The sequence below is a fragment of the Thamnophis sirtalis genome, unplaced genomic scaffold (assembly GCF_051295495.1).
Source record: "Thamnophis sirtalis isolate CommonGarterSnake01/CBP01778 unplaced genomic scaffold, rThaSir2_p1.2 scaffold_10, whole genome shotgun sequence".
Taxonomy (NCBI): domain Eukaryota; kingdom Metazoa; phylum Chordata; class Lepidosauria; order Squamata; family Natricidae; genus Thamnophis; species Thamnophis sirtalis.
Genome location: NW_028261390.1, coordinates 51,048,026 through 51,075,500, shown reverse-complemented (window position 1 = coordinate 51,075,500; position 27,475 = coordinate 51,048,026). Strand labels below are relative to the sequence as shown.

At 36.5% G+C, this 27,475-nt stretch overlaps 1 protein-coding gene across 3 annotated transcripts in view; it reads right to left on the bottom strand.

Annotated features, from left to right (window-relative positions):
- The window catches only part of GLRA3 (glycine receptor alpha 3), an 81,202-nt gene that overhangs the window by 6,422 nt on the left and 47,305 nt on the right, over window positions 1–27,475 (bottom strand). For 2 of the 3 annotated variants that reach the window (XM_087724570.1, XM_087724569.1), the window contains exons 3-8: window positions 26,235–26,302; window positions 10,206–10,429; window positions 9,080–9,162; window positions 5,202–5,339; window positions 2,519–2,733; window positions 1,255–1,401 (exon numbers count right to left, since the gene is read on the bottom strand). In XM_087724570.1, the coding sequence (XP_087580696.1) occupies window positions 1,255–1,401; window positions 2,519–2,733; window positions 5,202–5,339; window positions 9,080–9,162; window positions 10,206–10,429; window positions 26,235–26,302 (875 nt within the window). The remainder of the gene's footprint in view (window positions 1–1,254; window positions 1,402–2,518; window positions 2,734–5,201; window positions 5,340–9,079; window positions 9,163–10,205; window positions 10,430–26,234; window positions 26,303–27,475) is intronic. The other variant, XM_087724571.1, reaches the window with a different exon arrangement.

Below are 27,475 nucleotides of genomic sequence, written 5' to 3'. Positions count from 1 at the left end.
ACTGCAATAGCTGCACTATTGAGGCTGGATAAAATATAATTCTTTAAAAAGACTATCAACGTAGCTGTGTAAGTGTAGCACAGTAAAATATAACATTAAGAAACTACAGATATTCATTCAAACCAGATGTTTAAATAAGCCAACGATCCATAAATATCGAAGAGCCTTTTTCATGGCTATGATTTAATATTTAATGTAGTGCACATCCAGTAATTGTGTGTGTGAAAAGAAAATGGACTCAACTGTGTTACCTCAAATATGAAGTAATGAAATATGCAGCATATATAATCTGTACCCATGTCATGTAAAGACTCAGTCCGAGGGAAAGAAAAACATGCCTTAGAATTTCAAGAAGCAACATCCACACATAGTCATTGGTGCAGCTTCACTCTGGCACTTTATACTTAATCCAGATATAATCCTTGTTTCTTTTGACATTTCCATTATAAGATTGTATAAAGATCACAGAGGTACGCAGAAATCTCATAGTTATTTAATACATCAGGGTTATTTAATATACTTCCTTATATTAAGGTGCTTATGACAGAATCAGAAAAAAAATCTTTAACATGGAGAAGCTTCTATATCCACCCTTTATTTCCAGCTGCATAAATTTTGCCCCCACTTGCCCTAAAATAAACCACGCATTTATAATTTCCATGGTATAATAATACTCTTGGGCTATCTTGCAATATGCTATTCTACTGCATGTTGTCAAAAAACACATAGAAAAATCTTCAGTTTATTGCATCACTGTTTAAAATTAAATCTCAGGTATAAAAAATAAATAGTTTTGACCCTTGTAATATGCCTCACATTTTTAACATTTATTTCACCTGAAAAAACTCATCTTGCCTCTCACCTACATAAAAAGAAAACTGCATTATGAGTTGTTTTTTCCCTTCATTTAAAATCCTAAATATATCCATCATTTTTCTTCCATAGAATAGTTGTACAAAATAATGTTAAGATAGCTCAAATCATTTGTTTCCATAATAAATAAACCTTTTAGTATTTTGGTGACATTAAACTTTGCAGAAACCTCTACATGATTCTTTAAATTCTTTTAAACCCTTACTTTGAAGACATCACAAAATTTTTGAATTACATGTGCTTTATGTCAACCAAATACAAAATGTCATTCTAGATCAATTCATTGTTTTACAAGTCACTTAGAACAATCTATCATTGTTATAAAATTGTCAGAATTTTCTTGCTGTTTATATTTCTGAAACCTGTGCTTGTCATATTTACCTTATTCTTCTTTCTCTTTCGGTGAAATCTTAACAGTTCTTTATGTTGTCTTGAAACAAAATTTACAGCTGCATATTCCAGAAGTGCCGAGAACACAAAAAGCAAGCAAACGGCCATCCAGATGTCAATAGCCTTGACATATGATACCTATAGGTAGTACATAGTAGAAGATTGCTGGTATAAAAACATAGGACAGTGTAATGTCTCCAAATGTGAAAGGAAGAAAATGTGTCTCCTCAAATCATAGTAAAGAGTGAACTACAACAAAAGGATAAAAGAGGAAAATATGTATGTCCTACAAGCAACATTATTAGAAAGACGTTCTAGTGTCAAAACAGAATCTTAAGACTTTATCTTTATGACATTCCATGTTAGGCAAAAATATGCTAGATCACCTGAAGTAATCATCAGGGGTTATTCATAGTGAAAGGCAGAAAACTTTGACTCAAATTACTGAACGTTTGGTAAACCATTTATGATGCTTTATGGCCCGCATCATTCTACAGGAATTATCAGGTAAACAAATCAGATTGACATAACTGCCACAATTTGTTTTCTGTAAAATGAAATGAAATAATTTAATTTGTTTTCACCTTTTTAGAATAATAACTCACTTTTCTTATGTCTATGGATATGTGATGGCTTGACTAATGCTACTTGTCAATAATAGCCATGATTACAGAAATAAATGTAGGACCCTATTACAAAAGTAAAGTAGTAAACCATATCATATTGTAAAGCCAGACTTATTTAGAAATATACAGTATATATCTTGTAAGATGTAATGACATATTTATATTTATATCAAGATACAGTATATATCTTGTAAGATGTAATGACATATTTATATTTATATCAAGATACAGTATATATCTTGTAAGATGTAATGACATATTTATATTTATATCAAGAGCCGAGGTGGCGCAGTGGTTAAATGCAGCACTGCAGGCTACTTCAGCTGACTGCAGTTCTGCAGTTCGGCTGTTCAAATCTCACCGGCTCAGGGTTGACTCAGCCTTCCATCCTTCCGAGGTGAGTAAAATGAGGACCCGGATTGTTGTTGGGGGCAATATGCTGACTCTGTAAACCGCTTAGAGAGGGCTGAAAGCCCTATGAAGCGGTATATAAGTCTAACTGCTATTGCTATTGCTATATTTATATATCCAATTAATATTTACGATATAAGAAGAATAGTTTTAATAGCTACTGCATATATAAGAGACAATTCTCTATAATCAACCAAGATTAAAACCTTCAGGCTCACCTTTGGGAGTGAAGCCCGTGATCCTGAACTCTGGGTTGTCATAGTGAGTACAGTTGTTATACCTAGAGCCACTCTAGCTGGAGCGGCATCCATGTTGATCCAAAATGACACCCATGATAGTATGACAATCAGGAGACTGGGAATATACATTTGAATGAGATAATATCCCATCTGCCTTTCAAGATGGAATTGAACTTCGATGCAGGTGAACTTTCCTGGTTATAACAGAGAACAACTGTTAGAGGAACCAGTTATATTCCATTATCAACTACCCTTGATGCAATGACAAAATAATGTCAATTACTTTTTGCTTGTAATATATTACAACATCCCTCCCGCTAATTGTTCATATACTTGTTCATTTATTTATTGTATCTGTACTCTACAACTCCTATAGTTCTCATTCAAGTTCCTGGAAATAAGAGCATATAATGGTCAGCTTGTGAATTCCAGTCAATGTGATTAAACCAATGTTGCCTGGAGTAGTACAAACAAATTGCATGCTTATAATGGTCAAATTCTTTGAAAGCAACTTGAGTACAGCTGAATTCTACCCAGCACCCAAGGTTATGAGGCAGAAAATCCTGTAAGGGTTTCCAGGGTGAATCCAGATTTAATTTTACTTTAGGATTAGGGTTAGGGTTAGGATTGAATCCAGATTTAATTTTACTTTAGAGAACCCAATAACCCATTTTGAACATTTTGTATTGTATCAGAAACTGTTTTATGATCATTTCAATATCATAAAATGTTTTATAAAATCTACTGAATTTCAATTCCACAGGAATCATAGGTACTGAATTTTGGACACATTCTGATTTGAGTTACTTTGGTTCAAAAGAAGTCTCACTATGTACAGTTTTGTTTAGTTAAATGTTACATAGAGTTTTATAGTATAATCTACAGAAAATATCCATTTAAATAACTTTAAAGCAAATAGAATTCGTTTTAAGAGATTTATTATAGCCTCCTAAATAGATAATTAAAGATGGAGTTACTTAAGTAATAACGTTAATAATAACAATTAGCTGTCTAAAACTCACTTTACTCTGCTTCTTTGTAGGGCTCATGCTAACAACAAACAAAAGGAATGTAAAATATGTGCAAAATGCAACAATAATTGTTTCTTTTAAAATTGGAGGTAATCAACATGTTACTATTCCTACTTATTACACTATGATCATTTTCTTTAATCAACAGTGGCAGAACACAGCTGTTCCCAGTGGTTATAAATATGTTTGATTTCCTGTTTTGATAAAATATCCAGCAGCATTCCAGATGTAAAACCTTTATATGTGAAAAATAAGCCAAAAACATAGGATAGCAGCAGCAGAATCTTTATTTTATCATAAGGACATGGGAAGTTTTTTCCACTGAATCAGCAATCTCCAGTTTTTTTAATATCAATATCAATAACAATATCTATGTTCTACTTTATAGTTCTGTAATTGGAGGTAGCAAATTAAAATAAAATTAGTCTAATAAAAGTAATCATATATTTAAAACTGAAGACTAAAACCTTCAAAATACTTTAAAATACGACTCTCGGGTACGATGTTTTTCCTTATTTTGTCTACACTCATGCAAATTCTCTAAATTCTACAATTTTCCCAGAAAAAAATACCTTGACTTTATTTCTTTCACTGTACTGGATTGTCTGTTGTCTGATATTTTGTGGCTGATGTTATTATCTATTTAATTGCCACTCCACATTGAAGTTAAAATGTGTGTTATGAAACTCTTCTCCTGGATGTAAATATTTCTTGGCTCAAGAATCATTACTACTGTATTTTCACGACTATAAGCCGCACTGAAAATCCTAAAATTTGATCAAAAACCGGCAGTGCGGCTTATAACCCGGTGCACTTTATATATGGAGCAGTTTCCCTCCCCAGCGCCCAGGCTTTCTCCTCCATTCGCGCCTCCCATCCCTTCCACCATCTGAGCAGTTTCCCTCCCCAGCGCCCAGGCTTTCTTCTCCGTTCGTGCCTCCCGTCCCTTCCACCGTCGGAGCAGTTTCCCTCCCCAGTGCCCAGGCTTTCTTCTCCGTTCGCGCCTACCATCCCTTCCACCGTCTGAGCAGTTTCCCTCCCCAGCGCCCAGGCTTTCTTCTCCGTTCGCGCCTACCGTCCCTTCCACCGTCTGAGCAGTTTCCCTCCCCAGCGCCCAGGCTTTCTCCTCCAATTGGTTTTAATGGGGAGGTCCGATGGAATAGCGCTTAATGGGAGAAGGATTAATAGTTTCTCGGGTTCAAGCTGCAGATTCTAACTTTCACAAAGGGAACTAAAGCTGAGCAGGTAATTGCTTTATTAAAGCCGATTCAGTTTGCGGGAGATATTTGGTGCGCTTCTTTGAAAATCTCCCTCCCAATTCTGCCCAACGCCTCCCTGACCTTACTGGACGAACGGTGGGGGGGGTATCATGTAGTGCGGAGTGCGAGGAGTGGCAGGTTGCGATTTCGTTAGTAATTGCAAAAAAAACGTGCGGCTTACAACCCGGTGCGCTTTATATATGGAAAAAGTTTGAAAAATTAATGTTAACTGATACTGCGGCTTATAATCCGGTGCGGCTTATGGTCGTGAAAATACGGTACTCTGTGATTAACTATACATTGAATATATTCTTGAAGAACAAGGAGTTACAATGTTTTTTCAAGTGTCAAAACACTGAATAGTTTTCCCACCTGTATTGTAGTGTTTTGTGCAGTAACAAAGATCTTTATCTTCTTTCAACAAAAACTGTGGCAAAGTGAGTCCTTCAGCTACTTGAACAGCACCATTTTCTTGCCATTCAAATACAAGATCATTCATTGTGTAGCCAACTAGGAAAGGAAGCAAAAAAAAGTTGAATGGAAATTAACACACATTGAATTCCAATGTTTTCTCCAATTCAAGAGCACAGGATCAAATATAAACAACAATACCATTATCAAATAAAAATCTTTGTATCACTTTCATGTAGCTCATATTAAATTATGTGTGTGAAATTTAAAGTGTATGAACTTCGGAAGTATTATATGAGAAAATGCAATTTCTGCACCGGTCATGTCATTGCTCTATTAATTTTAATTAATAAAATAAGGCAATCTTTTGCCTTGACTGAAGTAATATATCCATAATTTTGTCATATACAGATAGTTTTCGACTTTCAATTGTTATTTTAATGATTGTTCAAAGTTACAACAGTATTGAAAAAAGTGACTTTTCATCATTTTTCACACTTATAGCCCCATCAATCACTGATCAGTCACATGATCAAAATTCAGACACCTGCAATTAGTTCATATTTATGATGCTTGCAATGTCCCAACATGATGTGATCACCTTTTCCAGCCTTCTGACAAGCAAAGTCAATGGGGAATCCAGATTTGGGTAACTACTTTGTCTCTAACTGAACAATCACAGGGGTACACTTAAAAACAGTTGCAAGAAAGGTTGTAAAATGGACAAAATTCACTTAATAAATGTCTCACTCACCAACATAAATTTTGGGCTCAGTTGTGGGTGTAGGTCAAGGATACCTGTATTTAATAGCAATTTGTTCCACAACTAATCATATAGTATAGAAATTATTATGGTGGTAATTCACATATAAAATTACATATACCATTTCAAGAAAAACACTTTTTGGACCAGTCCCTCTTTCAGCTCAATCCATTTTACCAAATTGTGGTGGGGAAAATTGGAGGCAGGATTATTAGATATGTTCACCATTTTGATTGTATGTATGTACTGTATGTATAATATGTGTGTGTGTGTGTGTGTGTGTGTGTGTGTGTGTATGTGTATGTGTATGTATATATATATATATATATATATATATATATATATATATATATATATATATATATATATATATATCAGATATATATATACATATATCAGATATATATATACATACATATATATATATATATATATATCAGATATATATATACATACATATACATATATATATATATATATATATATATATATACATATATATATATATATACATATATATATATACATATATATATATATACACATATACACATATACACATATACACGTATACACGTATACACGTATACACGTATACACGTATACACGTATACACGTATACACGTATACACGTATATACGTATATACGTATATACGTATATACGTATATACGTATATACGTATATACGTATATACGTATATACGTATATACGTATATACGTATATACATATATACATATATACATATATACATACACTCACCACTGTTTCCACTCACAAGCCATCCACTAATCCACTTGATGACACAACAGGTTGATTAAATTCTTCCTTCCCCTTTTAGATAGTTTGTCGAGACTTCAAGTCCGCCATTGAAACAAGGCAGACACTTGCACACTGGATTAAAAAGGTATCCCCATGTTGTAGCAGTTGGTTGCCCTCCACCTCGTTAGTCCTAGGGTTTCCCTACTCCTCCGCATCTCTCACTAACATCAGTGTACCCCCGCAAGGGTCCTCCAAATGTGTAGATTGAGATAAGAGCTCTGATTTATTCCCCACACTCACACTCGTCCCGACATCACCACCTGGAAGTCCCTGTGTGTGGTGGCTGTTGATGCACTGACTCAAGCCTCAGTCCACTCCTTGCGAAAGTCCCCAACACTTTTGAATGGTCTTTTCATGACAATTCTCTCCAGGCTGCGGTCATCCCTGCTGCTCTTTTTCCACCTTTTTCTTCCACACTTTTCCCTTCCACATAACTTTCTATTAATGTGCTTTGAAACAGCACTTTGGGAACATCCAACTTCTTTTGCAATTACCTTTTGAGGCTTTCCTTCCTTATGGAGGGTGTCAGTGATGGTTTTCTGCACAACTGCCAGGTCAGCAGTCTTTCCCATGATTGTGATTCTTAGTGAACCAGAGTGAGAAACCATTTAAAGGCTCAGGAACCCTTTGCAGGTGTTATGGCTTAATTAGCTGATTAGAGTGGGACACTTTGAGCCTAGAATATTGCACCTTTTCACAATATTCTAATTTTCTGAGATTGTGGATTTGGGGTTTTCATGAGCTGTAAGCCATAATCATCACAATTATGACAAATCATGGCTTGAACTATCTTGCTTTGCATGTAATGATTCTATCTCATATATTAGTGTCACCTTTTAAGTTGCATTACTGAAATAAATGAACTTTTGCATGAAATTCTATTTTTTCAAGTTTCACCTGTATATTAAACCTTATTTATTTAATTTACATGCAAAATATTTCAAAATGATGGATTGGGAAATTTGAAATTAAAATTGCTTCACATAAGAATGAAACCTCAGAAATATTAATGCTACCACTATCTGGGAGTGGGGAAGACTCAAGGCATTCCTTGTCAAAGGTGAAAGAAGCAAGTACAGTTAAAATACTTGAGTTAATATGAACTATACTTGATGATGGTGGAAGAGATGCACGAAAGCCTTTTGTAACCAACTGAAATACTTTCTACAGTATGTAAAGAAAGAAGATTTTATGTGTCATGTTTGTTTTGAAAATTAAAAATAAAAAATTATTTAAAAAAAGAAGCAAGTACAGAAGCTGGTCTGCTATCAATAATAAAAAATAGCTAAGATTTTGTCAACAAGAACTTCCAACCTATGATAGGAGATAAAATTGAAGAATCTTCCTAAGCTTTCTCTTGATAGATTTAAAAATTATAGGGTGAGTGTAATCATGAAACAGAGTCACCTGCTACACGTAAAAAAAATACTATGATAGCTCTAAACAAAATATTAAAATGCAAAGAAACCTTACTGACAACACTGTGCTATGATTTTATTAATTACATATTAACTTCATATTTAGTTTTGAAAATTGGATCAGAAAATCTGAACAAAATGAGGTGTTTGAACTGTGATGTGACAAAATAGTTGAAAATAACTTGAACAAGAAGAAAAACAAAAACCTCTGTACTAAATAAAAGAAAACAAGACAACTCAGGAAAAGAATTAATAACAAGACTAAAGGTAACTATTTTGTACATATAATGTTAAGTCAGGAGATATTGGAAAGGCAAATTCTTGAAATCTGTAGCCCTATTTGTTGCCCTAGGCCTAGCCATTAACCAATGTTAGTTTGGAAACAGGAATGCTTAAAGTTCTGGTATGAGTATGGATTTTGATGGCTAATTGTTGGCTGAAAATACAGATTTCCCGACAAACTTACCATCTCTCCCTCAAACTTAAAATTGCTGGTATAGCAGACAACTTGTCTCATAAGGGTTTATGAATAATTTCCCCTAACTAATGAGTTCCCCATGATTCTGTATCAGGAAACAATCTTTGCCAAGATTATGTAATCTTTAATGTTTGTTTTTTCCAAACATTATTACTCAATTGAGTGACCACTTAATGTACTGGGACTTCAACTTACCAAATTTCTTACTTCACTGGCTTGGAATCCTGGGAGGTGTAGTAGCATAATTTGAACATGGAAAAAGAAGTTTCCTGCACATGAAAGTTCACATTATCACAAATAATAGTAGATAATGTATCTCATGACTTTTTTTTCTATGAATAGATTAGTTTATACTTACAGCTTTCCAGTTGCATTATACAGGTCTGGACATCCATTGGGAAATTTTTGAGATCCATTGGACAGGAAAGTATTAAAGTCAGCCTGAAAGAATGTAAAGCAAATGAAGCAAAAAGAATATTTTCTTCACATACATTTCCTTACATCCTTCTACAACAAGGAGGAAGGTTGGCAAATCCAGTACGTGTATAATTAATACAAAATAATAAACTACAATTAATTTAAATGATTAAATATTATAAAGTTGTCTTTTTATGAGACTCCAAATTATTAGAACTGATTTTAAAACAGGCACAGGAGTATTAAACCCTTATTCAAAATCAATGCAATCTACAACAGGTGTATTCTGCAATATCTTGTATGCTAATAAACTATAACTTAAAACTCATATATGCAATGAAGTTATGGAACATTTAAGGAAAAGGCAGAATTTTAAAATATTGGATGTATTTATAGCACAGGCTTTTGATAGAAACAAATTTATATGGCTTACAGCAGGAGCATGCAAATTGGCTTTGTAGGCATATGGAGCCTACATATAGAAAGAAGGAATTCGTTAAATTTGAGGTTAAAAATCCTACTAAGGCTTTTAGTAATGTTTATTTATAATTATTTATTCCGCCCCCTTTTTACTCCCTTCCATAAAAAAAATCTGAATATTGTGGCTGTACTTTGTATAGGTATTCTGGCAATGTAAACGAAATGGTGAGGTGCCCATGTGTGCTTCTGGTTTACAGCATGATAAGCCAGTGAAAGAAAATCGAACCATTCTACAAGAACAAGAGTATAGAAGTTATGACTTTTGTTATCACAAGATATCCTATGCCTGACTTAATTTTACACTAAAAATTAATATATTTTATATTTAGCAAAGTTCTGCTTTTTGCTTTCAAAATTAAAATTTCCAATATTTGGGGGAATCAGTATTGTTTTTATATAACTTATTACATTTGAATCTATATTCAATAATTGCATGTTATTTTATATCCTGAAGATCAATATATATACTTATATACATCAATGTGAAAAATGTACAATCTATAAAAGCATTTTATCATTATGTTTAAATGGGACTTAGATTACTTTGAAATTGTGCTATAACCACATATTTTTGTATTCAACAATACCTGATAGAATAAAGAACATTTCCATTTTTAAAAATTCGAAGCAATTTATTGTCAGTTGTTACTTCATGAAAGTTGGCACCCTTTTCATTGGCAAAAAACAAATCAGGTTTCCAGATTGAATCGAGCATGGATGGATCTAAATCTAAAGAGTCATCTGGATATTCACTATAAGCAAGGCGTGGATCATTCCAGTTCTGGCGGAGAAAAATATTCACTCGATAATCCTAAAGAAAAAAAGAAAAAAAGAAAGTTCTTTTTACTCTTACATTTAATTGAACAATACGTACAGTATTTAATTAACTTTTCCAATTAATGAAAACAAATTATTTTGCCTGACACATATTTTAAATATATACTTTTAAAATGCTAGGCATATTATTGTATGAAACCTAACCATTGGATGAGCACATTCTGATCTCTATTTTCTCCAGGAATTTGTATAAAAGCAAAATTCTAAAATTTTGCATAAACACAAAGCAGAATATTTATAAGCAATTTCATGCTTGTGTAAAGAGATTGCTACATAAACTTTATCTTTACAATTCTTACTATACATTTATCAGAAAGAAATAGTTTACTTTCTTAAATTAATAAATACACTGATTGGATTCAGATATTGTGCCACATAATTTACTTAACAATAATTTACTAAATAAACAGATTTTGTTGGTTCAGCAATATACAAAGCTACAAAGAAGCAAGCAGCAAGCTTCATTTTAGTTTAGTTACAAGCCTCTTTTTATATGTATATGTATGTATGTTAAGAAGTTCTTAATTAAAACTTTGGAAATAAATTTGAGACAGGTGACAAAAATATGTTTTAATATATGTACATTTGCAGGCTTTTCTTCAAGAGTGAAAATCATGATTTACTGTTTTTCTGAATATCATGTCAGAGGAAAAGAGTGAAGAAGAGAAGGAAGGTATAACTGACTGATTTAGGAATCTTGTCACTTTAAGTTACAAGAACCATAGTCTGCCTCAAAATGGGTACATAAATCTGTACAGTGAGGAAACTGCTTGGAAGAAAAACCGGTTAAAATTAAATGAACCAGTAACATTTTTTCCCAAATTAAGCAGGATAGGTTCTTGTAAACATTGCATATATAATTAGTTGTCCATTTGCAAACCTTTTCCATTATTCTCCTTATTGTATTAATTATTATAATTGTTCATAGTAATTCATAATCTTTTAATTATAATATCATAATATCATCAGGCATGCATTAAAAACTATGTAGTCACTAAATTGCGCCAACTTGATGACATATAATCAACATATAAGAAAAAAATTGTCCACTGAGCTTGTTGCTTTTCTCCCGGACATTTCATGACCAAACTAGGTAACATCTTTAGTCAGGTTTTGGGGTGAAGTGTCATAATCATTTATATAGGTCCTGGATGATTAGTTGATTTTGTGATTGGTTGAATCACAAGGCTGATTGTGTCACAAGGCTGATTCTGGTCTTGTGATTTCTGACTGGTTGCTGTGAGGTGTGAAATTCAACTGATGAGGGGGTGGTCGGATCTGTCATCAATAGGTGGTTAGAATGGTCTGCTTCCTTATAGGTTTGTATCTGGTAGTATGACAATGTGTTTGTTGATGAACCTATTGGTAGAATGCCAGGCTTCAATAAAGTGCCTGAAGGGTTTTTGGTGTGACCAGTAACTTTGCCTTTGGTCCATTCAAAGCAATGTTGTTTGTTGTCAGTGTTACTGATGATCAAGGACTTTGAGTCATGCCATTTGACAGCCAGCTGGTGTTCATGGATTCTGGGTTTTAACTGTTGTTCTCTCTGCCCAAACTAGAACTGGTTACATTTGTACACCATAAATCCATTCACATGAATCAAATCTTCAACTTTTTCAAAAACCACAACACAGCACACAAAAGAAGCCGTGTCCAGACTTTCATTGACAGCTGAACATTTAAGAGTTTAGATATGCCCTCCCCTGCTGTTATGAGATTTTTTAAAAAGTCCTTTCTACTCCATCCCTCAATTTTTTTCTTTATATTAAATAAATTATTCACCTGATAACTTCTGACAGCCTCTCCAACCACAGAAACTGCTTAGTGAGTCATGAAGGCAGAATTAAAATCCTTCTGGCAATGTTGGCACTTTCTGAAATAAAGTCTTTGATGATGTTCATTGACAGCTGAACATTTAAGAGTTCAGATATGACCTCCCCTGCTGTTTTTTGAGATAGAATATATGTTCAGTGACCTATTCAAGATTATGTATGCACCTTTAAGCCATTCAGCATTACAGAACAGAAAATAATAGCTCATTTTTTATATTCAGTTCTATCGTAAAATTGTCTCTGTGCTCACTTGAATCTCCCTGAAGAATATTTTTATTTTGATAAATTCCTAGTGAACATGCCAAAAGAGGGCATAAGAGGATTGAAGGCAATTCATAATAATTATGTTAATTTGACAAAAGTTACAAAATAAAAAAAATCTTGCCTTATTTCATTTTCAGATAGAAATTGATTCCCTTGCATTAAACAATAAGCTTCACCGTTGACTCTTAAAGGAACTTTTTCTATTCTGCTCTCTTATTTTCTCTTCCTGCTTTTGTCTCACAATTATCACAAATTTCATTCTGGCTTTGATTTTTCTTTCAAAACAGTTATGTTAGCTTCCTAAGAGTAGCTAACCAACAACCCCTGGGTTTCAAATTTTATTACTAATGTCCAGAATTGAGTGAATGAATATTGATCTCAATTTAAAACAACAACTAACTTTTTACTTTTTAGAAAAATAACTACTAAACTGAATTTTATAGAACTGGCCACTGTGATTAAAAACATAACAAATCCATTACCACATGAGGCATGTTTGTTTGAAAATAAGGACAGTTGAGTGCAGTTTCCAGTAATTGCATGGATGTGTTCAGACAGTTTTCTTGCAAACAAGTACCGTAATAGAGATTTGTCACTGTATTTTTCTAAGAAATGTTTTAAAATATGTTTAAAGGTTTATATACAGCCCTGAGAATTCTTAGTTATAGCCTGCTTATGCTTTTGGCATTCCAACAAAAGTAACCAAGCGGCAGATGAGATTGGAGACCCTTTATATCTGGAGAATTCTTCATACATACCATGTGTCCCCTGTCTTATTTTCTTTTGACCCCTGAAATAAGCACTTGGCCTTATTTTTGGGGAGATCTTATTATTTTTGAGGTCTATGAGGTTGTGAGCATGGTCACCTCATGGCCTCTGCTGTGTTACAATATTTTTGGGAGGGCTTATTTTCGGAGGAAGGATTATTTTAATGCATGCACTCAAAAGCCTGATTGGGCTTATTATCCAGGGAGGTCTTATTTTCAGGGAAACAGGGTATCATACATCAGACTTTAGTACTTTTGCTTTATTTATTTAAAATGTTTATATTATACTTATCTGAAAATTGAGGATTTATGTATTATAAAAGAAATAAGAATAACAGGCATTTAAATAATGCTATATATATATAAATTGTTAAGGCTAGTAGAACTCCAAAGAAAAGTGTGATTTCATTTTCATCTTGAGGCTAATAAAATAGGAAAAATGTTCAATACATACAATTGTCATTTACATTACATTTACTTTTGTAAACGTTGCTGATGTTCACCCTCCAACAGAAGAAATTGAACATAATAATAATAGAGTTCTGCTTTTCATAATCTCTCTTATTTTAGTTGCAGTTAGAATAATCTAAGGACATGAGCTTATTCTCCAGACACATTGCTAAAACACATGCAGTTGACATAAGAAATATAGTATAGGTCTTTAAAAATAATGGAATATAACCAGAAGGGTTATTTTCTGTCAGTTTAATACTCTACCATTCTGAATGGACAGTTATAACTATTTCAAAAGAAATTCCTTTCCCGTATAAGCAAGACATTCCTTTTTCAACCTACTGTATTTAAAATGTTCTTTACAAGTTCTTCTTGCAGCTTTAACTTTAACTTTGTAATAGTATTCTGAGCGTTTCTCTCATTAAGCTTTTTGGGAGAAAATATGTCACTTCATTTCACTAAAATTTACTCTAGTCTAGACAAAAGGATGCAGATTGAAAATAGTTTCTTCCACTGGAGTGAATGGGAAATTTATGCTAAATGGAACTTTTACATGAAAATGGAGTTTTAAATTAGTTTTCAGTTAATATGTTTCCAAAGAAATTCAATTAGGGCTTACAAATAGTATTTAATGCAATCTCAGCAAGGTTATAATCAAATATAGTGCTTTGTGTTTTCATATTGTCAATAATTAATGTAAAAATGAATAGGTTCTACTCTATGGCTTTATTTTTAGAGATTCAGGCAAAAATGCTACTGTACAAAGATTGTGTTATTAATTTTTGACTGTATTATATTGCTTTGTATTGTTATTATCATTCAGAATTTGTAAAAAAGAAACTTTAATACTGTTATGATTTGAAATCATTGAGCTTTTCTTTTTCATTCTAAGCTACAATAGTTTCAGATGATATCAATACTAAAATATTGTGGGGTTTTTTTTAAAAAATGGACCAGATCGTGAAGATGAAACTCAAATACTTTGGCCACCTAATGAGAAGGAAAGGCTCATGGGAGAAGAGCCTAATGCTGGGAAAGATTGAGGGCAATAGTAGAAGGGGACGACAAAGAATGTGGTGGCTGGATGGTGTCACTGAAGCAGTCGGTGTGAGCTTAAATGGACTCCAGAGGATGGTAGAGGACAGGAAGGCCTGGAGGAACATTGCCCATGGGGTTGCGATCGGTCGGCCACGACTACGCAACTAACAACAACAAAAACAATACAACCTCTTCCAGGATAATTTACAATTGCCAGATTTTCCCGATACAAACAAGCAATTGGATTTTTTTTTTAAATTAAGAAAAGGAAACCTTTTGATATTGCTTATTCTACAGTCAAAGGAAAGCATGGATGCTTTAAAGCCTGTTTGCATTTGCTCTTTGAAGTTCTACAGCACAATTCATTAATCAAGAAAAATTATGCCAGCCCAGTATTGGCTCCAAACATGTGCATATTGTTAAATCTTTGAGCATTCACAAAACGTTATTCCAGGTTTGTTTCTTACAACAGTAGATAAATAACATCTTACTTTATATACCTCATTGTTGAATTTAAAGAGTGCATATATATATATATTCAGCGGTCCAAACCTATGAGATAAATTGGTAAAATCTGGAAGGTGAAAAGGTAGAATTGAAGATGGAATATTGAGACTATGCCAAAAATTAAAGAATCTTAATTAAATAACTCTGCTGTCCTCATACTTTATAATGGTATATTCTAACACCACAGATATCAGGAAACATTTTTGTTTTGATTTGTTGAAAATCTTAATTACAATAATGAACTAAATAACTAATCTAATCTAATCAGAATTAAAATGGTTTTCTCATACCTATTTTGATACTGTGGTTAGTTACCTAAAAAACTTGAAAAGGATGGAAAAATTAATGTAAAATTGAAATGAAAAAAAAATACCTTGTTTTGAAAATCATCAAAATATTTTCTGTACCTTAGCTATCTTTAGCATTACAAATTTCAGTAATGCCCTTTTTTTTTTGCTCTGATAAATTTATTCGGCAGGGGTGAGTCCACTAATAAGCTACAAGCCCAAAGCTGTGATTACTGACAGACTGAAGATGCACTGATGTTTATGTAATCCCCATGCTTATACTTAGTTCTAGTGTAAACTCATCACTAAGTAACTGAACTAGTGGTGAAACAATTGCTGGGGATTCACTTGGCAATAGAAGGATGCCAAGTACTCTGCTATTTTTTACTTACTTTATCTTTACATTTATCATTATCTGAAGTGATATTAAAGTTATGACAGGAATGTGTTTAGTTTGCATTTTAACATGAACTTCCTGACACCTCTCCAGAAAAATGACAGCTATCCTGATTAGGATGAAGGTCTCGCATTCTTTTTCCATGGACCAATGAAAAGTCCCCAGGGAGGATTTGAGTAATAGTATCACCCCCTTATGGGTTCTAGCAATTGATAATGTTATGTCTTCTTTCTTTTATTTTTGAATGATATATTGCCACTTATTTTCCATGAATATGTTCGTCTTTTTTACAATTCATCTGCTTTGATGGCCATTTTGCATCCTCAGAAAACAAGTTCCTTGAGTCATTTATTCAGTATGTGTAACAGCATTTTTTCTTTATCTATCCTGACCTCTCCACCCTTAACTTCAGTTACTTCATATTTTGAAGAGGAATAAAAACCAATATCCATACTCTCTTCATCACAAACAATTGCTTATATCTCTACTGTAAATGATCTTATTAGTTATGCACAAAGAAGTTGGTGTTGACTCCCAGCAACAGACAGATAGCTAGTCTCCTGGCCCTTCAGGTCTTCTAACATTGTACAATTTATCTTGCTCCGGCTGGTCTTCTCCTTCTTTCCTCCAACACTCCCAAAACTATAGGTTTGTCATGATATCTAGCTTTTCATATACTATGTTTAAAATATTATAATTTAAATATTGTCATTTATACCTTGACTGAGGTATAAATGACACATTGTTGCTTTTCTTGATTATTTATGATATTGTTAAGATATCTTTGGAATTTAGGAGCATTCTTTTATTGGGATTACCAACCAATTAAATTTCCTTTTCCCCCCTCTCTATAGTAAAGCACAGCTGCTGTAATGTTCCACACTCGAGAGTTATTGAAGCATTTTAATAACTTACTATTCTTGTTCTAAATTTTCCTTATTACCGTGTTTCTCCAAAAGGACGAGCCACCTTGAAAAGAAGCCCTATCACATTTTGAGTGCATGTGATCAAATTAAGCCCCACCCACAAAATTAGCCCTAATAAAGACCCCACCCACCCCAGAGTGCAGGGGATGGGGTGGGGCAAACAGGTAAAAAATAAGCTAGGTTGGGGATGGGGGTGGTGGAGCTGCCCTACTTACCAGGCCTCGCACATCCTGACACCTGCTCTGGCCCACTTCTTCTGGGGCTGCTTGCCCCCATTCACATACATCGCCCCAGAGCTCTGTTATCAGTTGCAGATGCCTTCTGGCAGGCATATGAAGGTGAAACAGAAGCTGGGGTGAGGTGTGCGAGTGGCAGCAAGCGTCTGCAGAAGAAGTGGACCAGCAATGAACTCCTGCTTGGTAGGGCTGTCGAAGCCTGCCATGAGGTGAGTCAATAATTAGAACCCTCCAAAAAGAAGCCCTAGCCATTTTTTCAGGGGTCAAAAGAAAATAAGATCCACCCTTCTTTTTGGAGAAACACAGTATACAGTATATGGTTTGAAATAAGTGGTCAGAACCATGCTATTCTCAGGATGCATACACCTGAAGACATCATGAAATTGGCAATTTTATTTATTTCAAAATAATTCCCTGAATTCATGTGAGCCTTTGCAGGAAGCAACTTGGTTCATGCTGGTCAGTTTACCTTCTGAAGCTCCATTTTTGACTCTTTGGGTTCATGTGGCCTTGTCAAGCTAATTGCCAATTAAGTCTTTGGCAGCATTTCAAGGAAGATAAAGGTAGGTGCTTATCAGCCTTATCCCGAAATACTTTGGCAGCCTACTGTAGGACTCTTTACAACTATTTGGGGGTCATTATGGGCTGTGAATAAACATAATTCACAGCCTCTGAAATAAAAAGAGGGTTTTTTGGAGTAAGCGTGTGTTAGAATAGCACCCAGGGCAGCTCTGAGAACCCAGACCCTGTCAGAAGCCAAAGGAACCACCAAGGAAATATAAATCATGAGGGGCATGCCACGTTGTGGTGGTCCCCCCAAGCAGCAAAGAGGAGGGACTCTGACTGGGGGGGGGACCCCAAATTGACTCTCTACAAGAATGACAGTGAGGGGGGAAATGACATGATAATAAGCAAGTTCATCCATCTTTTGTCAGCTCAAGTAGAGATCATAGTGCCCCACTCGGGGGTGAAGGGGTTGGTAAAAGCCTAATTGACTCAGGGTGCACCCAAAGCTTAGTCAGGCTGCAGGTGGTACAAAAGCTGGGATTGCATGTAAGAAGGCTTCACCAGCCCATGAAGTTCATTGGCTTTGTAGGGGACTACAAAGAAACTATTTGATTCATAGTGGCCCCAAAAATGGCAGAAGCCATAATATTGGGGTTATCCTGGTTAACCAAGTGGAGCTCAGTCATACACTGTGGAAAAAATGCAAGACATGTAGTGATGGCAGGAAATGGTCCCACCACCATGGAGGAAAAGCAAAATGATCTTGAGTGGCAGAAAGATAAGGAAAAAGAACCAGAGAGTGCGTATGTAGAAAACATGTACCCTCTCCCCCTCATGAAAGACATATTGGGACACTTAGCCAACAGGAAGGTGTTCACCAAGTTTGACCTGAGAGAGGCGTACTACTGAGTGAGATTCAAGGAAGGCGATGAATGGAAAACTGCCTTAATTCCCCATTAGGATGCTACCAGTTTAAAGTGATGACTTTCACACTACTTGGAGCCCCTGCCATATTTATGCAGCTAATTAATGAGGAGCTGTATTAGGACCTGTAAATGGAGTCCTTGTATATCTGGATGGCATTCTTATCTATTCTGAGACAATTAAGGACCATGTGAAACTAGTGAGATGCTGTAAAAACTTTTAAATGCTAAATTGTATGCCACGTTGTTAAAATGTGAGTCCCATAAAATCAGCCTAGACTATCTAGGCTATAAGTGTCTTGCGAAGGAGTTGAGATGGACCCAGGCAAGGTCAAAGGTATTTTGGAGTGGCAAGTCCCACAAACCTGCAAACAGTTATCCTAACCTCTAACAACACCTGGATACCTAATTGGCAAACGTGATCTGCACTAATGGGGATAGGGAATATTTTATACTTTATTATATTGAATTGCCAGAAATTATCCATGGCTGGTTTTGCTTTCATTCTGCGCTGAAATGAAGTACTCAATAAAGTTTTGCATAAAGAGGTTGGATCGTTTCAACAGTGCTTGCTTGGTTGAGTTCATTAGTCAGAATCTTGACACAGTGTGTGTGTGTGTGTGTGTGTGTGTGTGTGTGTGTGTATGTATATGTATATGTATATGTATATGTATATGTATATGTATATGTATATGTATATGTATACAGTAGCCATTGTATGTTACTATCATTTCAGAATAATTTCACAATCTCATGTATATTCTGTATATTCATGCTTCTGAATAATCACTTTGCTGCAGTAGTCCATTTTGATAAATAGTATGAGAATCCAACTTTTCAAATCTTCTCTGCTTCTCTGCTCTGCTCAGCTCATGAAAAAAGGGCATTAATTGTTGTTCATTCTCAGATCATTATGTATTAGGCTTCAAATTACATATTTATATGAGATATATACAAGTTCATAATGATGATGATATCAAAATATATAGATTGTTATTTTGACATAATGATAGATAGTCATGGAGCCCCCTTTTGTGTAAACTGGGCCTAAAATCAATTGTTCTGATACATTGTAGCTATGTACCATTTCTCATCTATTTTTAATTTGTATAATAGAAACAAAAAAGATTTAACATATTTTTTTAAAAAATAATTATTAACTGATTATAATTAGAATATTAAAATGCATATACATCATTTAAAAAACAATTAGAGTTCAAAACATAACAAAAACAGAAAGAATCAAATGCATCAAATAAAGAGGAATGCAAGTTAAATGACAAATATTTCCACCTATGCAATGTACTGTTGACACATTTATATAAAAATTTGAAAGATTATATAATGTAAAGGGACAGTTTTACTACTATAATGTTTTCTTTGACAACTAGTTCCCAATAAAATTGTCTGACTTGAATCTCTAATGGAAAGTGTTCATAAGGAAGTCAAAAGTAAGCATGCATCTATAGAATGATATCCTACTAACTAATTCATAATTCGTAATTTAATGAGTTTATATGCCGCCCAATCCCGAAGGACTCCGGGCAGCTTACAACTATGAGATAAAATAAAAATAACAAAATAGGGGAGAGAAAACAAAACAGTTTAAAAAACACAACATACATTCGGCTTGGCTGGGAGTTGGACCTGAATATAGATCAACAGCCCCAGGCCAGCCGGAACAGCCAGGTTTTGGTGGCTTTTTGGAAGGCCATGAGAGTGGGAAGGGTCCGGATTACTGTGGGCAGGTCTTTCCACAGAGCCGGAGCAACTACAGAAAAGGCTCTCCCTGAGTGGTCGCCAGCTGGCATTGTCCGGTCGACGGCACCCGGAGGAGACCTAGCCTGTGAGTTCTTATCGGCCGTTGGGAGGTATGCAGCAGGAGGCGGTCTCTCAGATATCCAGGTCCAAGGCCATGTAGGGCTTTAAAGGTAATCACCTGCACTTTGTAGCGCGTCCGGAGACCAATAGGAGCCAGTGCAGCTCGCGGAGGATAGGTGTAACATGGGTGTACCGAGGTACACCCGCTATCGCTCGCGCGGCTGTATTCTGGACCAACTGTAGTCTCCGAACACTCTTCAAGGGCAGCCACATGTAGAGTGCATTGCAGTAATCGAGCCTTGAGGTGACGAGGGCATGAGTGACCATTCAAAGTGCCTCCCGGTCCAGATAGGGCTGCAACTGGTGCACCAGGCGAACCTGGGCAAAAGCCCCCATGGTCACAGCCGACAAATGGTGTTCTAATGTCAGCTGCGGATCCAGGAGGACACCCAAGTTGTGGGCCCTCTCTGAGGGGTGTAGACTTTCACCCCCCCCCCCAGGCTAATGGATGGAAACATCAATAGCCACTCAGTCTTGTCTGGATTGAGTGCCAGCTTGTTCACTCCCATCCAGACCCTAACAGCTCCAGGCACTGGCACATCACTTCCACTGCTTCGCTGAGTTGGCACAAGGCGGACAGATTCAATTGAGTATCATCCGCATATTGGTGGTATTTAATCCTGTGCCGACGAATGATCTCACCCAGCGACTTCATGTAGATGTTAAATAGGAGGGGGGACAGGACCGAGCCCTGCGGCACCCCGTATTTCAGGGGCCTAGGGGTCGATCTCTGTCCTCCAACCAACACTGACTGCGACCTGTCTGAGAGGTAAGAGGAGAACCACCATAAGACGGTGCCTCCCACTCCCACCTCACCCAGTCGTCTCAGAAGAATACCATGGTCAATGGTATTGAAGGCTGCTGAGAGGCCAAGAAGCACCAGGATAGAGGAATATCCTCTATCCCTGGCCCACCAGAGATCATCGGTCAGTGTGACCAAAGCAGTTTCGGTGGAGTAACCAGGCCTGAAACCCGACTGGAAGGGATCAAGTTTATCTGCTTTATCCAAGGACCGCTGGAGTTGAAAGGCCACCACCTTCTCAACAACCTTCCCAACAAAGGGGAGGTTGGAGACTGGATGATAGTTTTTAAGAATAGCTGGATCCAGAGAAGGTTTCTTAAGGAGGGGCCTCACCAACGCATCCTTTAAGGGCTGCGGGAAAGATCCCTCCTGTAAAGAGGTGTTAATAATTCTCTGGAACCAGCCTCGTGTAACCTCCCTGCTGGCCGAAACCAGCCAGGACGGACATGGGTCCAGTAAGCAGGTGGAGGCACTTACCGCTCCCATGGCCTTGTCCACTTCCTCAGGAGTAACAGGCTGGAACTCGCTCCAAGAAATCCGATCAAGGCCCACCCCCAGCATCTCGACAGGAACTGTCCAAGTGGAGTCCAGGTCCGTCCGAATCTGGGAGACTTTGTCCGACAGAAACTGAACAAATTCCTCAGCTCTTCCCTGTAAGGGTTCCTCCGCATCCCTCCCCTTCAGGAGGGAGCGAGTAATCCTAACCAGGGCGGCCGGGCGAGATTCTGCGGATGCAATAAGAGCGGAAAAATGCGCACATTTTACCACCCGTATCGCCATAAGATAAGTCCTAATAAAGGCTCTTAGCAGTGTTCGGTCAGATTCAGAGTTACTAGCCCTCCAGTGTTGCTCTAGGCATCTCTTTTGGCACTTCATCTCCTGGAGTTCCTCAGTAAACCAAGGAGCCCTCCTGGATCCACTGCCACGGAGAGGCCGCAAAGGTGCAATCTGGTCAAGAGCCCCAGCCGCCACTATATTCCAAGCAGCGACCAAGGACTCTGTTGGACTGCGGGCAAGGGAGTCAGGTATCTCCCCAAGCTCCGTTTGAAATCCCGATGGGTCCATCAGGTGCCTGGGGCGGAACAATTTAATTGGCTCCACCTCCCTGCAGTGGGGGAGTAGTTTCTGAAAGTCGAGTCTCAGTAGGAAGTGATCTGACCATGACAGGGGCGAGATCTCAATGCCCTCCAATTCCAGATCACTGCCCACTGCCCCGAGAGAAACACGAGGTTGAGCATGTGACCCGCTGTATGAGTTGGACCCTGAATTACCTGGGTCAAGTCCATGGTTGTCATGGAAGCCATGAACTCCTGCGCCCCATCAGAGCGTTCGCCGAGAGATGGCAGGTTGAAATCCCCCAATACTATCAGTTTGGGGAATTCAACCGCCAGTCCGGCTACTGACTCTAGGAGCGCAGGCAGAGCTGTTGCAATGCAGCTGGGAGGCAGGTACATTAACAACAGACCCACTTGACCCCCAAGGTCCAGCTTCACCAGAAGGGACTCACACCCGATGATCTCCAGAGCAGGGATCCCACGAGGAACTAATGACCTTCGGATGATGGCAGCCACTCCCCCACCCCTTCTTTGATGTCGTGGTTGGTGGAGCACCTGAAACCCTTCAGGGCACATTTCAGAGAGGGGGACTCCTCCCTCATGGCCCAGCCAGGTTTCAGTAATACATGCCAGATCTGCCCCCTTGTCTAATATCAAGTCCCGGATGAGGGGAGCTTTGTGAATCACAGATCTGGCATTTAGCAGCAGCAACATGAGACCAGGGCCCTGATCACCCTTGCCACTTGGTCCTTGAGATGAGCTATCAGGGCCGGAATGAGGGACCACTGTGATGTAACGAACCCTCCTTCCCCGGTAATGGCCCGCCCTGAAGCTCCCGCCGTACCTGCCTCTCCCAACTAAAAAAGCATTAAAGTATTACATATATGTAATACATAATGCATATGTGGCCTAGTTTAATTTTATTTATTTACAGTATTTATTCAATTTCTAAGGCTGCCCAACTCAACCAGGTGACTCAGGGTAGTTAAATATTTATTTTGTCTTTTTATGAAAAATGTTAAAGAATATTGAAGCTCATATTATAAAACAGCTGCTTTGATCCTAACTAAATTTGGCAACAAAAAATCATTTTAGCTGCAAAGATGCATAATTTAAAAGGAAACCATTAGATACTGAAAATCTCTGAAATCAGGACTACAATTGAATACTAGTTGATGAAAACTGTGTACTTGGTGTAATGAAAAATTATAACTGCTTGTATTCAGGGCCCTAGAGATTTATATGTGCAGCATGTATCCAAAATTGGAGTTTTCATTCTTGATTAAAATGAGAGATGAAATGAAGAGATCTCTGGATACAAGAACAAGTTCTATTCAAAGCTGAACAAACACAGTCAGTGTGATCAGAATAGATGTACTCATTCCTCTTCAGCAATCAGGAACTTTCACCATATGGTTTGCATAAAATGACAGATCCAATGGATGTCCAGTTCAAATATGATTCCACTTAAAATATTTTTCCATTTCTTTATATGACAGAAGCAAATTAATATATTTAGATTTGCTCTTCTTCATCATTAAACTGAATTAATGTATGTTACTCTTAAGAACCAGAAGTGCACTTTTATTTATAGATTTGGCTACAAATCATTAAGTCACTATGGGAGGAGCAGACCTTTCTATGCCCATAAAAAACTCACATAAAAACATATTCTTTACCAATTAGTTTTTAGATGAAATTCAAAGTGCTAGTTTACTGATATGGTGAACCTTATAGAGACCGAGAATCTTTTGCAGCCCAAACTGCAACCCAAACCCCAATTATTTATCGCAAAGTGCCAACACAGCAATTTAACCTGAATACTGAGATTTTTTTCTACCTAAAATAATGATAAATAAGGCAGAGTTCAGCTAATTGTTCTAAGAAAAATGTGATAAAGGCACTTTTACGCTACTTCATTTTTTTTCTGCTTTTGAAATATTACATTTAGCAACAATAAAAAATAAAGCTTTTTTGATATTATTTCTCTTTTCCTCCCTCTCTTTCTTTCCCCCTCTCTCTTTCCCCCCTCTTTCTCTCTTTCTCTCTTTCCTTCCCGCCTGCCCCCCCTCTCTTCTTCTCCCTCCCTCTTTCCCTTCCTTCCTCTCTCTCTCTCATTCCCTCTCTCTCTCCCACCCTGTGGGGGAAACACAATGGAGCTGGGCAAGTTATTGCCTATAAAACCATAAATATCATAGGCCCTGGTTGTTTCCCCGTAGTATTTAACTGTCTGTGCATTCCAATAGAGTCAACTTGTTTCAAAACTCATTAAGAATTGTCATGTTGTTTAGTCAATGTTGCTGAACCTGCTGTTTGAAACAACATCACTCTGCAGATTCACATGGTTTCACTTTGTCTACCTTCAAGAGTTTTTAAAATACTAGTTCTTCTGCTAGGCCTTGGGTTAAGATGTTTGGATAAGTCACTTTAAGCCAAGAGAGTATATGGAAGTGTAGTTTTGTTCCTTCAGACAAGTTGTGCATGGAATTGTTAATTTAATTTTGTTAAGCTATCCAGAGATATCCTACAAAATAAATAATTAGCCACACAAACAAATAAGAATAGGGAAAAAAGAGATATCAATGAAAACAGAGACTTAACAATCATATGAATATGATAGCAAACAATAAATAAACATAGAAGAAAATTCTGTTCAGGAGAGATGGTAATTTTGAATAAATAAAAGAAATGCAAAAGGACAGTAAGAAACCCCAAGGAGAGAAAGGAAAAAGATCAATATGACATGGAATACAATCAGAAATTCATTATTTTGACTAGAGGAAGAATCTAATTTAACTGCTGCACTTACTTATTTTAAACCATTGACTTATTTCAAACCTTAGTGGGAAGTATTACATACATACATAAATAAGCAATTCAACGTGATGTACAAGTGTTAGTATAACAATAAGAACTAATATATAAAGAGAATAAAGTTAAATTAATAATTTCAAGTTTAAGAATAAATGGAAAGTAGCTACAGAAGAAGGTTAATTTTGTTGTAGTATTATACAAAGTGATGTGCTTCTGAAAATGATCTATGACAAGGTAACAAAAATAATCAGAAAATAAGCTGTATGCCTGAGCATGAGTTGACATGTTATGCAATGTGAAATGGGTTGATGAAAGGAGAATTTGGAATTTCTTTTTCTTTTCTAAAGAATGTATAGAAATATATATTTATTAAGGATGATTGGAATTACATAGACCAATGGTTCCCAAACTTGGCAACTTTAAGACTTGTGGACTTCAACTCCCAGAATTCTCCAGCTAGCTCTTCTGGCTGGAGAACTCTGGGAGTTGAAGTCCACAAGTCTTAAAGTTGCCAAGTTTGGGAAACACTGACATAGACTAATGTATACTTATTATATAATAAATGCATAATATTTTAGTTGATCCATCTCTCATTCTTGCACATATTAAGTCACTTATTTCAAAGTCATTTGGGTGCAACTGTTACTTCAATAGGTTGCAGTTAGATGGTTAGCTTACTAGTGAATTATAACATTTATCCTATGGTGACTTATCGTGCTACATTATGGTATTTTTATTATAATTTTACCTTATTTAATATTTTATCTTGTATATTGAATATATATATATATATATATATATATATATATATATATATATATATATATATATATATATATATATATATATATATATATATATACACACACATACATACATACATACATACATACATACATACATACATACATATATATATATATATATATATATATATATATATATATATATATATATGCTGATATTTCATTTAAACTTATGTTTGTGTCTGTATATATAATGTGTTTTAGTTGTATATCAATGATGCCATATGCTAAATAAATAAACTTTAATATGTTAATATGTAGAATTTTCCGTAAGAGCATCTTACCATTGTTGTTTCTGCAATGGATCCAAAACTATTAATGAAGATGTTGCATGTAACATTTACTGGAGGCCCTATAAAACATTAAGGCATGAATAAATTAGTGTCTTTATGAAAATGAAATTTGTACTATTTGCAAAATTTATGAAATGGCTAAATTTCAGTGGAAAATAAAAATATTTTTAAGGATATGGTTTGAATAATGACTATTATACTGGCATGGTAATCATGTGTCTATATTGGATTGATGCTGGTAATTCTTGAAATCCATTAGTAATTGACCAAGCTTCTAGATCTATTGTTTTTAAACAATAAAGAATTCATGATAGTTGAATCAAATATTTGAATGCTTTTGAAAAATAGTTGATTTTACTTTGAGGGATACAATAACCAAGGGTGTCAAACTCAAGACCTGGGGGCTGGATCCGGCCCACAGGGTATTTAGATCTGGCCTGCAGGGTCAGGGTTGCTGGAAACAATTATGGACCAGCCCGCAGTGCCTCTACTAGTAAAAATAGAGCCCAGGAGGGCTGCATGTGGCCCTCATGAGCTTCGTCTTTGCTGGAAGAGATTATCAGGAGGCCATCACAGCTGAAAAAGAGAATGAAGTGCGGGGGCTTCTTCCAACAGCTGAGGAAGTGGAGGCTTCCAAGAGTGAAAGCTTCTGCTCCTTTTCCTTCCTCGGCTGTTAGAAGAAGCCCCTGTGCTTCATTCTCTCCCCCTGATTTCTCCCCCCCCCCCACTGCAAGCCAGACAGCTGTCAAAGAGAACAAAGTGCGGGGTATCCTTCCAACAGCCAAAGCCTTCACTCCTCTTCCTTCCTCGGCTGTTGGAAGAAGCCCCCATGCTTTGTTCTCTTTGACAGCTGCTTGCAATGGGGTGGGGAGAAATCAGGGAGAGAGAGGGGTTGGGGGGACTGAGCAGGGACAGGCCAGGGACTGTACTAGTATGGAGGCATGGCCAGGCTGCCATTGTCAACGGTACAGAAAGATATGGCCAATTTCCGCTACGGGTATGTCCTTACTGATCCATACCAGATGGAACCCACCTCTGCATATGTCCCAACATGAGTGATGTTGAGCTGGCCATGCCCACCCTGGTCACACCCACCCAGACCCCCAAACACAACTCTGATGCGGACCTCAATGAAATTGAGTTTGACACCCCTGCAATAGACAGTACAGCACTAGAGAACAATGACTAAAAGTGACTTTATTTCACAAAGCTATTCCTCCAATTCAAAACCT